A 14,525-nucleotide genomic window follows, 5' to 3' on the forward strand; every position below is an offset into this window, starting at 1 on the left:
GAAGGAAATGGCCCTTGAAGTTTGGTTTCCCTTCCCTGGAGACCAGCAAAGGGGCTCTGTCACCCAACCACTAACTCCCGGAGCACACAGGGGACAAAACCCTCTTCTACTAGAGTTTATCTCTTGGAATAAAGGTTGCTGAAAGATGGGATAAGAGCCAGAAGATCACCCAATGTCCTCCCCTTATTTCCTTTCCCTGTAAAGCACCACTTTATGGAGGATGTGAGATTAACTTGATCTGGTTCTAGCAGTGACCCAGATTTCCAATAAGGCCGAGGAGACCCATGAAATCAGACCCAAGGCCAGAAATAGTCTACCACCTAAGGCTATATGCCCAGCAGCACCACTGTGGGGACGTAATTCCAGATTTCAATAGGGCTACACCTGAAAGCATTAAAATACCATGAAATTTATAACCCGGGTGTGGGAAAGACCTTTCTAACTGGCACAAAATCCAGAAGCCAAAGAAGATCAGCCTAAGGAAGAAGTTTCAAAAACTTCAATGACCACAAAAAAGAAAGAAAGAAAAGAAGAAAAGCCAAAAGGCAAATGATAAACAGGAAAAAAATTTTGAACCTCACATCAAAGACAATGAGCTTATTATATATAAAATACTCCTAAAAATTGCTAACTTCTACAAAAGCCAATAACCCACTGGAAAAATGGCCCAAAGGATATGAACACAGTTTACAGAAAAAGAAATACAAACTGAAATACAAATTGAAAATAAAAGATGCCCAATTTTTCAGAGAAATGAAAATTAAAACCACACTGAGATGCCATTTTTAACCTAACATATTGTCAAAAGTCCTAAAATGTGAAAACAGGCAATGGGGATAATATGATACTTGGGGCTGGTGAACGTGTGGAATGGTACTGTTCCTATGCAGGGCAACCTACCAGTGTCTCTGAAAACTGTAGTGTAAATTCTAATCCAGAAATTCAATTTCCAGAAATTTATCTTAGAGATATATTCACACAGCAGCAAAACGGCAAATGTATAAGGCCTTTCATCAGAGCATTGTTCCTAACAGCACAAAATGGAAACAGCCAAAGTCTGTTAATAGAAAAGTGGTCAAAGCATCACGGCAAAGCATCAGATAATCTCAGCATCTGAAAACATAAAGCATGACCGATACGGAATCATCTCTATTAAGTGAAGAAAAAAGGAAGGTGCAGAATAGGAAGGCAACATGAAACCATCTGTCTAGAGAAAGGATGGGGGCAAAATAGATTTCTAATGCAAATACACTTGTGCACGCATTCTAAAAACGCCTTAATTTGGGGAAGGGGGAATGGGGCACAGAATTAAGAGGGCAGGAGGCTTTATTTTAAACATTTTAAAACATCATTTTGAAGTAATTATATTGATTAAAAGTTGCAAAGAAATGTACAGGGAGGGCCTGTGTATACTTCCTCCAGCTTCGCCCAGCGCTGACACCCTGCATTAGCACAGTACTCTATCAAAACCAGGAAACTGATATTGGTACAACCCACAGAGCTTGCTCAGACGTTTCCAGTTCTACATGCAGCACTCATTTGTGTGAGAGTGTGTGCGTGTGCACGTGCGCACATATGCGGTGCCATGCAATTTTTGCACGTGGAGCTTTATGTAACCACTACTAGCAATCAGGACAGATCAATGTTCCATTAACACAGGCTCCCTCCTGTTACCCTTTTATGGCCACCCCACCTCCCTTCCTTTCCTAATCCCTAAATCTCTGGCAACCACTAATCTGCTCTCCATCCCTATAATATTATTTCAAGACTATTACGTAAATGGATCATACAGTATGTTACCTTTTCTGTCTGGCTTCTTTCACCCAGCATAATGCTTTTGAGATGTTACAACAACTGGTGTTGTTGTATGCATCAGTAGTTAGTTCCTTTTGACTGCTGACGATATGCCAGATATTCCATGGTACAGCTCTAACCCCAGTTTAACCATTCACCTGCTACAGTTACAAACATTTATGTACAGGACTTTTATTAAAATAGTGTTCACTGTTAGTGTATGGACATGCAGTTAACTCCATCCTGTGACTTTGCTGAAATTACTTATTAGTTCCAGGAAGGTTTTTTTTTTTCTTGGTAGATTCCTCGGAATTTTCTATATAGACAATCATGTCATCTGCAAAGAGAGCCAGATTTCTTTCTTCCTTTCTAATCTATATGCCCTTTTATTTCCTTTTACTTTATTGTGCTAAACAGAACTTCCAGTATTGGGTTAAGTAGGAGTGATGAGATCAGGCATCCTTGCCCTGCTCCTAGTCTTAACAGGGAAAGCACTCAGTATTTCACTACTAAGTATGATGTTACAGTAGGTTTTCTGTAGGTGAGGAAGTTGACCAAGTTGAGAAAGTTCTCCCTCTTATCTTTGATGAGTGTTTTTTCATAAATGGGTGATGAGTTTTGTTGAATGCATTTCTGAACTTATATGAATTTTCTTCTTCAGACTGTTGATATGGATAACCTTGATTGGTTTTTGATTACAGGACTAGCCATGTAGATCTGGAATAAATTCCACTGAGCTGTTGTGTATAGGTAATTTTATATATTGCTGGACATGTTAATATTTTGCATCTACATTCATGAGAGATATTGGTCTGCAGTTTGTTGTATACTGTCTTTGTTTATCAGATAAATACAGACCTCATAAAATGAATCAGAAATATCGCCTCCTCTTGTATTTTCTGGAAGAGAGTGTGTAAAATTGGTGTTAATTATTCTTTAAATGTAGGATGAACCCCTACAGTGAATCCCTCAGCAACTTTTTAATTAAGACTCCAATTTTATTAATGGTTATTCAGGTTATCTATTTTATCTTGGTTGAGTTTTGGTAATTTGTGGTTTTCAAGGAATTTCCTCTGAGCTGTTGAATTGGGAGTGTAAATAAAGGTGCTTCCAGTGCTCACTTGTTATCCTTTTAATTGCCACAGTGATGTCCCCTATTCCTGAGGTTAGTGGTTTGTGTCTTCTTTTTATCTTTGTCAATTTTGTTGAAGATTTATCAATTGTATTGGTATTTTTTAAGAACCAGCTTTTGGCTTAATAAATTTCCTTTGTTGTTTTCTTGTTTACAATTTCACTGATTTCTGCTTGCTTCAGACTTATTTGTTCTTCCTTTTCTAGTTTCTTGATGTAGTAACTTAGGTTATTGATTTGAGATCTTTTTTCTAAGGTAAGCACATAGGGCTATAAATATCCCTCCCAGCACTGCTACAGCTGCATTCTACAGATTTTGAGATGTTCTATGTTCATTTTTATTCAGTTCATTTTATTTTTAATTTAAATTTTTATTTATTTAACATTTATTTATTTGGGGCAGGGAGAGAGAGGCCAGGAGGTGGTGGGGGGGGTGGGGACAGGGAGGTCGGAGGGTGAGGAAGAATCTCAAGCAGGCTCTGCACTATCAGTGTGGAACCGACGTGGGGCTAGAACTCACAAACCATGAGATTATGACCTGAGATGAAATCAAGAGTCAGATGTCTAACCAGCTGAGCCACCCAGGTGCCCTTTAAGTTTTTATTTTAGTTCTAGTTTGTTAACATACCGAGTAATATTAGTTGCAGGTGTACAATTAAACATTTCCATACAACACCCTGTGCTCATCACAAAGTTCATTCTATTTGTTTTTTAAAAACTTTTTCCTAAATGTTTATTTTTTGAGAGAGTGCGAGAAGGGGAGGGGAAGAGTGGGTGGGGGACAGAGGATTTGAAGTGGGTTCTGTGCTGATGGCAGCGAGCCCAATGTGGGGCTCAAACCATGAGATTGTGACCTGAGCCGAAGTGGGACGTTAACTGACTGAGCCACCCAGGAGCCCTAAGATTTTTAAGTAATCTCCACACCCAACATGGGGCTGAAACTTACAACCTTGAGATCAAGAGTTGCATGCTCCACCGACCAAGCCAGCCAGACCCCCTCATTTTATTTTTAATTTTTCCTGTGATAACTTCCTCTTCAACCATGGACTATTAAGATGTGTACTCTAATTTCCAAATGACTGAAGATTTTCCTGTGGCCTATTATTGGTTTCTAATTTGATTCCATTATAGCCAGACAAAATATTCTGTATGATTTTAACCTTTTAATAAAGTACTGAAGTTCATTTTATGGCCTAGGATCCATCTTGGCAAATGTTCCATAGGTGCTTGAAAAGAATATAGCCACTTAAAAAAATTAATGTTAACATGATATATCTTTTTCCATCTTTAACTTTCAATCTACCTTCCTTAGGACTGACATACATTTCTTTCTTTCTTTTTTTAATTTTAGAAAGAGTGCACACGCTAGTGGGGAGAAGGGCTGAGGGAGATAGGGAGGGAGAGAGAGGGAGAGAGAGGGAGAGAGAGGGAGGGAGGGAGAGAGGGGGAGAGGGGGAGAGAGAGAGAGAGAGAGAGAGAGAGAGAGAGAGAGAGAGAGAATGAATATCTTATACAGGCTCCAGGCCCAGCTCGATCCCACGACCCTGGGATCATAACCTGAGCCAAAATCAAGAGTCAGACGCTTGACTGACTGAGCCACCCAGGCATCCCTGATATGCATTTCTTGTACACTGTGTGTACTTGGGTCATTTTTTAAAAATCTACTCTTCTAATCTCTGTCTTCAATTGTAGTATTTAGACTATTTGCATTTAAAGTAATTACTGATCAGTTAGGGTTTATATTGTCATTTTGGTATTTGGGTGTTTCCCCCCCTTCTAGACTTTAATTTTAATTACGTGGAAACAACATAATTTAGTACCAAATGTTTAAGCATCCATTATAATTGCTAAACAGTGTAATCGGCATTATTCAAATCTGATCAGCTATACAAAACTCATCAATCTTTTCTTTAGAAAAAAGGTGGTAGAAATCCCAAAGAACTAGTTAAACGTCACCTTTACTCATCTAGCACCATAATTCCAGTCTTAGTCCATCTCAAGCGGCTGGAAAAGAGGAAGGGAAGAAGTGAGGATGTTGGAAAAGGAGAGTTCTTAACTTGTGGCCCCATCTGTGCTCAGAGGCAGCGCAGGTTCGAGCAGAGAGGAAAATCTCTGAGGCCGGAATTTAAAACGAAAGCTTTTGGCTCAGATGGTAAGGAGGCCCTCCAGAACAGCAGAATCAGCAAATCCAGAAGGCAGTGCTGGAGTCCGCCTCATAAAGCAGGGGGCTTCTTCTTGTATCCAAGTCCTTTTTAATTCCTTCAAGTTTTTAAACCAGGTTTGCTATGTCATGGTTCTGGACCAGATACATTCCAACTAGGGGGCCACACGTAATTCCAAGCAGGAACTGGAGCATGGTGTCAATGAGGAGGGCACAGAGGGCGGCTCTGTTTTTTATTATTTGTTCCCTCTGTTTCTTTTGCCTTCCTGTGGGCTACTTGAACATTTTTTAAAATTCCACTTTTATTTTTTAATGTTTTTGAGTGTACCATTTTACTTCTATTTAGGATCTTTTATCCTCCCTGCTTTTTAAATGTAATTTCTTAGGTATTTCCTTCTCAGACATCGAGCACCACATCAGATGGTACAATTTTTGCTTCGATCATCAAATAAGATTTTTAAACTTCGTGAGGACAGTCTATTTATATTTACTCCTATTTTTACTCATTCCATTGTTCTAATTGCTTTTTCATTTCTGAAATTCCAAGCCTCCTTCTGTTATGATATCTATCTTTTTGGAAAGCTTCCTTTAGCCACTCTCTAAAGGGATGTCAGCAAGCAAAAATCCTCTTAGTTTTCCTCTTAGAATGTCATTACTTTCCCTTTTTTCCTGAAGGATGGTTTTGCCAGATATACAATTTGCGGTTGACTATTCTTTTCTTTTAACACTTGAAAAACGTTGTGCTACTTCCTTCTGCCCTCATGGTTTCCGGTAAGAATCACAACACCATTTGAACTGCTATTCCCCAATACAGATATGTTAGTTCTCTACAGTTGTTTTCAAGATCTTTTTTCTTTGTCTTCAGTTGGCAGAATTTAATTATAATATGTCTTGGTGTAGATGTCTTTGGGTTTTTTCTCTTGGAGGTTCATTCAGTTTCTCCAATCTTTAGGTTTATATCTTTTGACAAATTTGAGGTGCTTTCAGTCATTATTTCTTCAAATAATTGTTCAGCCTCACATTTTTTTCTCCTCTCCTGGGATTCCAGTGATACAAATGTTAGATCTTCTGTTATTGTTATAGAAGGCTCTGAGGAGCTGTAATTTTTTCTATTTTCTCTCTTTTGTTCAGATGGACTAAATTCTATTGATCTGTGTTCAAGTTCACGGATTCTATTCTCTGACATTTCCAGTGTACTATTGAGCCCATCAGACATGTTTTTTTACATGATTATTGTATTTTTCCTATCTATAATTTCCATCTCCTACTTTTTGATAACTTCTATTTCTTTGCTGAGATTTTCTAGTTTTTCCATTGTTTCAAGACAATCCATTATTGCTTGTTGAAGCAATTTTATAATGGCTGCTTCACAATCCTAATTTTGTATGATATCAGGTAATCATTGTTTAAATTTAGTGTGCATGTTCTGGCTGTAGTTTCAGTAACAATTTAGTCTCCAGAGCCCTTGTAATGCAACTGTGGACTGCTGTGTTCTTCTGGCTTCATGAGAATGTCACTCAGTCCCGGCTGGTAGTTCCAGCAAGGGATGAAGCCACCTCCCTGGGCCAGATGGTTTCACTAGGTGAGGGTTGAGTGATGCCAGACCCACAGAATGCAGAGAGTTTCTCCTGGCCTGTTCTCTGGCTGCCTGGTGCTGGCATACTTCTTGTTCAATCTCTGCAGGTGCCACCGGGAGCAGGAGGCACCCACCTGGCCTTTTGCTGCTGGAGGGAAGGGTGTATAGGAGGAAACCTCCCAAGGTCTCCTTCTGTTCCTGAAGAGAAGGCTAGAAGACATCAGGCCTATAGGTGTCACTGGTGCTGTCACCTGTGGGGGACTAGGGATAGATTCTCCTGCCAGTGTGGATGGATTGTATTTTGCTGTCAGGTGTGGAACAGGTGACAGGTGGGCCCTCATGAGCACTGCTCAGCAGGACTGAGCCCACTACTGCTGCTGGATATGAGTAGAGGAATATGGCTTCCCTTTCCTAGTCTTTTGGCAAGAGAAAGTAGGCTTTTTATTCTTTCTTTTTTCCCTTCTCTTCTCCTTTCTTTTCTCTTTCTTTTCTTTCTTCTTCTTCTTTTTTTTTTTTTTTTGGTGGGGGAGGCTTGGGGACGGGGAGGCATCTATGCTTGTTGGCACTTCTGGGTTGCAGGCACTCTCCAGGGCCCAGACCTGGGTACAAGGGAGATTAGAAAGAAAACCCAGGGGTCTCAATGCACACTGTCCTTCCTTAAGCCCTGAGTTCCCTACCCAGTCCGTCCTCTCCTCTCCACCTTTCAGATTCCTTTTATAATTGTCTGCTGAATTCTTTTCAGAGTATTTAGCTGTACTTAGAGGAAAGAAGCAAGAAAAAGTGAATCAAGTGGTCTTGTCTTGGTAGGAGATTTTCTAATTTATAGCAGTTTGTACTTTTTGATGTTTGAAACTCTATGTATTATGAGTCAAAACTGAATTTGCTTAGTTTTAAAAATATGAAGAAAGAAAAGAAAAACACACAAGGTTGGTGAATGTCTTTTTTTCTATAGCAAGCTGAAAGAACATCTTACCAAATGTGTGATATGTTGCCATTAGCCCCAGATCACTATGCACATTTTTCAGCAGGCCCAGGATTGTTCAGTAAACATCTACACAAAGTCCCACTGCCTATGACATAAGCATGCAACACCTCAACCTACATCGCTGCCACCCAGTGAAAAACACCTGACGTACACAGAAGCAGAAACTGCTACCTCCCTCCCAGACGGTGCTTCTCACCATGACCCTCCACCTTTGGCTCAGGGGTCTATGCCAGCCAATTGCTAGAGGCTACTACCCAAATGTCCCTACAGTTTTGAAAAATAATGCTCAAAACAGAACTTGTAACTGCTCCACAAAACTACTTCCTTCTGTTGGATCTTTCCAGTATTTGCGTTACTACCTGCTGGGAAACCCAGGCTCAGTATAACAGCACTAGGTTCGACTCCTTTCTCTTTCTCTCTCTCTCTCTCTCTCTCTCTCTCTCTCTCTCTCTCACACACACACACACACACACACACACACCTTCCACATTCAGTTTTCAAGTTGATTTCACCTGTTCTATTTCCCCATTCATGTCATCAGTATTTCACTTACAACTACTACATGAGACAAGCTATTATTGTCACAAGGATTTCTGCTTTCAATCCTCTGTTTTCCAGTTCATCCTGTCTACTGAGTCATCCCAAAGCTGACTTTGGGCCACTTCATTGTTATAGGCAGCCAGCAGTTTTTTAAAACATCTTAAGGGGCATTTGAAGTTTGGGTTCCAAATAATTTTCTAGAGGTGTTCTCCCATTATTTCCGGCCACATATGTATGGATGGCTTTGACATGTTTGCTCAACCCACATTCTTCTCCCGAGAAGTCTCCAGGTGAATGAGGTGATCAGATATAAGGGATGTAAGGTAGCATAAAGTGGGGCACAGAGCCCAAACCATGGCAACCCAGTGTCTGTGTGGACCAGAGTCACCAAGGAAAGAAAATGTATGAGACGGCAGAGAAAGCAGTTTCCAGCAGGGAAGGGAATGGAACACAATGTTTATCTAGGGTGAAGCAAATGTCCTGAGAGGCACATAATGGCTGCAGCCCGACTACGCTTCCTGCAATTGGATTCCCTGAGACTCCCTGTCAATAAACACCTTTTTATAAATTTGAGTTCCTCTGAGTGTGTTTCCGTTCTTTGAAATTAAATAATCCTTACAAGAGTACCCTATGAATACTGGTCATTGTTCTTTTACCTAACAATGAGCTATCTAGGCTCCCTTACGTGAGTCCCTTTGCCTGGAAGGCTTTCCCTTGCAAAGTTAGGCACCAGGGCTTCCGAACCACCTCCTCCAGGTAGTTTCCATGATTCACAACTCTCTCACTGCTCCATTCCCCCACCCCAATTTGATCATAACTTGCTTGAGAATGTGGGCAATATCCAGCACCTAGACAGTGACTGACATATCGTAAGCATGAATCTTTATCTGTTTTTATCTACACAGCGCTTAGCAGAGTCGACACTTAAACATTTTATTAGGTGCACACATTAGTGAGGTTTGCAGGTTACTTGAAATTTTTTCCTGCCACCATGAACTTCTGTTAGTGTGAACTAGGATAAACTTGCTTTGAAATAAACAAAAATCTGCACTCATTACCACCTAGAAGGTATAGGGCACCAAACCGGGAACCAGCCCATCAACAGGAAGACGACAGAACCCTATTCACAAGGGGCTTACAGTTCTGCCACAGCTAGAAGTGAGCAACGGCACAGAGTATCTGCGTGCTTGTCATCCTGGAGACATACATCACAGAGGAAATAGGAAGCTTATAGGAAGCTTCTTTGTCCATCTCCATTAAAAAAAAAAAAGCAAAACCCCCCCCCAAAAAAAACCCCAAAAAAACCCCGTTGGTCTTCTAGGGCTTTTCCACTTACCTTCCCCTAGAAAATACTTGAAAATGAGTAAAAAAACTTCATGAAAACGTACCGAGAGGAATACATATTAGGAGAAGAGGCGATTTTTTACAAACAAAACACATGGTTTAAATCCCCATGAACCAGCTTGTGAATCGGAGCCCTTTGTGCTCAAACTGGACTGGGAGGAAAACCAGCTTTTGTAGACCACCAACAATAAGCTCCATGGGGGGCTGGGGGGTGGGGAAGAGGAGGGCCAGGAAGAAAGACACAGGAGGCAGCCACAAAGCCTGTGACATTTAGCGGTTTATTAAGTGCAAGTCTCTCCTTCTCTCTCCTTTCCCTTCTCCCCACAAATTCTCCCCACCTGCATGCAGAAAGAGAAGACTAGAAGCAAGACTGGGTCAAACATGAAGAACAGGAAGAGAATATTAAATAGCCAGCTTTAAAAGGCTCTTTTTCCACTTGAACAAAAGTAAAATGTTCTCACAAGCGAAATGGAAAACAGAGCTTGCACCCAGGCTGTGCTACTTAACGAGAGGAGGTTTAGTGCTGATACGCCCATTGTGAGTCCACACAGTGGCGGATTTTCAAGCAAGGAAATCAATCAGTTGTGATTGGATGATTTGGGGCTCAGGAATCATCTGGTTCAAGCCAACAGGGAGCTGAGGGGGTGGCAGGATGGGGGATGGGGTGGGTAGGGTGACATGAGGTCAAGCAAGGGGTCTATTTCTTATGTCCACCACCCTCTGACCCCATCAGCCCACGTCCTCAGTCCCCACTATCCATCATGCCAGCGGACAGTCAGGCTGACCTAGCTGGATTCACTTTGTCTACTTTCTCGCCTCACTCCCGGCAACCTTCCAATGCAAAGAATTCTGCTTTCCCCGGCACACAGACTCCAGCGGTAATAAAGCCGCCTAACGCTCCTGCCGGTAATCTGTCACTTTGGTTCCCTCCTTGCTGTCTGCTTGTTCCCCATGGAGGCAAAATTTAGAAACATACCATCACGTGGGGTCTCTTCACACAGGAACGCTGGAGTGCTCTGGGTTGCAGTGACCTCAATTTCTTTCTTCCCTGCCAGAGCCGTCTGTCCTGGCTGTTTCTCACCTCCTTGGCAGACTGGGGAGCATGAATCCGTCCTGGTTTCACTAACATCTTCATGTCCTTTTTCCTTGCTGCTTACTTCAGGAATCTGCTCCAGCTTACCATGGAGATGCAATCCAGCGGTGCCCAGTTCCTTCTTCCCAGAGCTGCTGCCGCTGCTGTTGCTGACGGGGGTCAGTTCTTCTCTCTTCTTGGCCACAGGTTCCTCACAGATGAAAGGAGGTACCTCTTCAGTAGATGGGATGGGCAGCTCCCCAGGGATCAATTTGTAGCTAGCTGTCTGTTCCTCAGCCACCGTCATGGAGCGCTTTATGGCAGGAGCCCCCAGTTTCCTGGGCGTAGGACTTGGCATTGGGCTGCTAGTAAGAGGCAGCAGGCCAGAAGAAAGCTCTTCTCGGGCAGGGAGTTCAGGATATTTCTCTGCAAGGTTGACAGCTGGGGGAACCGAGAGGTGAGAACATTCAGACAGGGCCCGGCGCATTGCTTTTTTCTGCTGGGGTACTTGGTTGAGCAAAGCCCCCTCTTCGGGAGAATTCAATTTCTCCAGCTCCTTCTCGTGGTCTCTGTCATGAGAGCTGTCATTTACGTATTCCTGGGTGAACTCCACCATAGTGATCGGTGGAATGGCAGTGGGTGAATGCTCAATAGTGGGGGCTGGGCGCGCTATAGCCTCAGATAGTGAGGGCTTACATTCGAGCAGCCCAGAGTGATCGTTCACCACCCCAGGCACCCGGCAGCCAGCAGTGATGCCATTCTCCTTTCCCGGAGTTGCTTCCCTCAAGCCCTGAGCCACTGGATGAAAGTTGGGGTTCCAAACACTGGTTTCTTGCTCAGCATCCCGGGTGGGGATGTCAGCAGCCCCAGGGAAATCCAGATCTGGCTGGCTCTTGGTCTCTGGCCCATTCTTCCCTGCCACCTTCCCCTGAACTGTAGAGGCTTTGTTCTCATCTGGCCCCTCTCCGGGTCCCACACGGAACTCAGCTGTCTTCTGGTGTACCGAGTTTCCCTCCAAGGAATGGCAGGTTTCTGAAATCACATACCTGCTCTCAAGGTGACCCGAGGTTGCCTGACACTCCTCGTCCTGCACCTCAATGCTGAGCTCTTTGTCTAGCTTCCCGTCAAAGAAGCAGAGCTTTTTCTGCTCCAGGAAGCTGGCATTCTTCACAAGCCCGTCTTTCAGCTGCCCGTCCATGCTGACGTTCAGTCCGATTTCATTCAGTTTGCCCTCTGTCCTCTGCCACTCAAATCCAGCTTGGTTGATTTCTTTTGGGGGGTCCATTCGGCACTCTGCAGGCTTGCCCTTACAGAGCTGGCTGTAAGCGGCAGTGCGAGAGGCAGGCTGCTTGTCTGAGAGCGACATCGTCTCTTCGACTGCTCTCCCCCCTCGCTCCTGGAGCTCTAACACCACCTACGATCACACAGAGCTGGCAGTGACATCACACCAAGTCCCCAGTATTCACGACAAACCTGTCTTTCCCCCAAAGATCCTCTCTCCTCTAGCAGCTGGGTGCTAAATGTATTTACTAGTGTGAAAGAAAAGAACGAAAAAGAAAGAGAAAGGAAAGAACCTGCTACTTTCTGCACAAATGCCACTGTTAAACTGGAAGTGTAATTTCCTGTTAGCTAGCACTCTGTTTAGATCTGCAGTTTACAACACGGTATGGTGCCAATCTGGGTACTGAGGATAGTAATCACTCCCGCTTTTACTGATATAGATACATGTATACCCACACGTTCACTTATCTGACACTATGCCCACACTTCCTCATTCACCCACTCAAAAAACTGTTTTAAAAATAGTCAAGACTCATTTGCCAATCCCTAGTCATAACCCTTAAAGAACAATGATTTCAGAAAATGGCTCAAAATTTCACTTAAAAAAAAGACCTTACTATAGTGTCAAAATTGGAGGCATTCATTTCTCAGAGCATGAGTGGGTTTGCTGTCACAGCGACTCACCAAATTGACTTGAAAACTGATTTGAGTGGAGTCCCCAAATCTCAGTGAGAGCTTCACCTGTAGTTCTATACTATGGAAGAGTTTAATAAAGGGTTCCTCCCAGGATCTCAGCAATCAGGGCTTTGGAGACATGTATTCTAGTTACAAGACATTTGAGTGACAATATACCCCTTGCACTTTTACTCCTGACCCTGCTCCCCACCAGTTCCCTGGACAAGCCGGGTCCCCCCCCCCTCCCCCCACTGCACCAGCCCTGCTCTTTCTAGCTAGCCGATTGCTTAGTTGCCATGTGAACACACTGACCTCTGGAACACAGGGACTCTGGCAATCTGTGACACAGCCCCCTGCCCCTGTTTAATCCAGCACAGTCCTTTGCTGTGCTGGCCTCTGAGCTTGTTAACTGTACATTCAGGACTGAAATATCCAGAAAAGAAAATTCTTGGGAAAAAAAGTTACACTGAGAAGACAGGCCATATTCTACCTTAAATTAAGCTGATTTTTGTTGCTTCACCTGTAAGTCACTATTATGCGCTAACATAGGATACTCCGAAATATTCTATCAAGGAGGAATACACCAGATGCCTTTTTCCAAGATGAAGAAAATTCAGGCTGGATTGTTTTAAAGCCATCTGCTATCAACTACACTGATCTGGCTACAATTTTTTAATAATTCTTTTAGAAAAAAGGGCAGAGGGAGGCAAATCATAAGGGATTCTTAAATATGAAGAACAAACTGAGAGCTGCTGGAGGGGCTGTGGGTGGGGGGGATGGGTTAAATGGGTGATGGGCATTAGGGAGGGCACATGTTGGCATGGGCACTGGGTGTCACATGTAAGAGATGAATCACTGGGTTCGACTCCTAAAACCAAGACACACTGTATGTTAACTAACTTGAATTAAAAAAAAATTTTAATGTTTTATTAAAAAAAAATTTTTTAACGTTTATTTATTTTTGAGACAGAGAGAGACAGAGCATGAACAGGGGAGGGGCAGAGAGAGAGGGAGACACAGAATCTGAAACGGGCTCCAGGCTCTGAGCTGTCAGCACAGAGCCCGATGCGGGGCTCGAACTCACGGACCGTGAGATCATGACCTGAGCCGAAGTCGGCCACTTAACCGACTGAGCCACCCAGGCGCCCCTATTTTATTTTATTTTATTTATTTTATTTTTGAGAGAGAGAGTAAGCGGGGAAGGGGCAGAGAGACAGGGAGACACAGAACTTGAAGCAGGCTCCAGGCTCCCTTGCTGTCGGCACAGAGCTCAAGAGGGGGTTCAAACCCATAAACTGGGAGATCGTGACCTGAGCCGGAGTCGGACACTTAACCAACTGAGCCACCTAGGTGCCCCTAACTAACCTGAATTAAAAAAAAAAAAAAAAGAAAAAAGTTCAAGTTAAGATTGCTCTCTTTGATCTATAAAATGTGATGAGATTATCAAAGCCCAGCCCAGGAAAGTTTCCTTAACTGGAGCCTCTGTCTCCAAGTACCCTTTCTCTACTATTCACACCACTCACATCACTTCTCTCAAGTCCCCAACCATAGTGCAGAAGCCAACTGTATACGCTTTCTGCATTAACTTCAGTACGTAACACTGGGCTATGTTGATGGTCAAGAGTGGCAGGGTTGAAAGCCTCAAAAAATGTGCTTTTCCATTTAACCTTTGTCCTGAACATAAACTGAGCCTCTCCTTCCTCTTGACCTTAAGTAGTTTAATAGCAATACATGTCAAAGCCAACAAAGGTTCCTTGGCAAGGAACCAGTGTCACCTTACTCTACCACAAAGGTCATGATTCTACTAACTAATTAGGGAAAAAGAAAGATGGAGAGTCTTGGGTACGGAAAGGCTTACTGATAAAATATAGCTGAATTCTGGCTTTCTTATCTTTTTATACATACATTATAAGTGAATAATACAATTATGTATGCATAATATAGGATGAAAATTATGAACGCCTGC

At 42.9% G+C, this 14,525-nt stretch overlaps 2 protein-coding genes across 21 annotated transcripts in view; both read right to left on the reverse strand.

Moving 5' to 3' along the window:
* MAP4 (microtubule associated protein 4) overlaps positions 1-14,525 on the reverse strand; it is a 193,562-nt gene that overhangs the window by 21,832 nt on the left and 157,205 nt on the right. The window lies entirely within an intron of this gene.
* On the reverse strand, positions 10,940-13,466 carry LOC144615713 (uncharacterized). The gene is made up of 2 exons (XM_078443119.2): positions 11,650-13,466; positions 10,940-11,044 (listed from the first exon to the last, which is right to left on the reverse strand). The coding sequence occupies exons 1-2, from the start codon at positions 11,967-11,969 to the stop codon at positions 11,017-11,019; spliced, it is 348 nt and encodes a 115-aa protein (XP_078299245.1). The 5' UTR covers positions 11,970-13,466; the 3' UTR covers positions 10,940-11,016.

The sequence above is a fragment of the Panthera onca genome, chromosome A2, assembly GCF_046562875.1.
Source record: "Panthera onca isolate mPanOnc1 chromosome A2, mPanOnc1 haplotype 2, whole genome shotgun sequence".
In the NCBI taxonomy this organism is placed as follows: Eukaryota; Metazoa; Chordata; class Mammalia; order Carnivora; family Felidae; genus Panthera; species Panthera onca.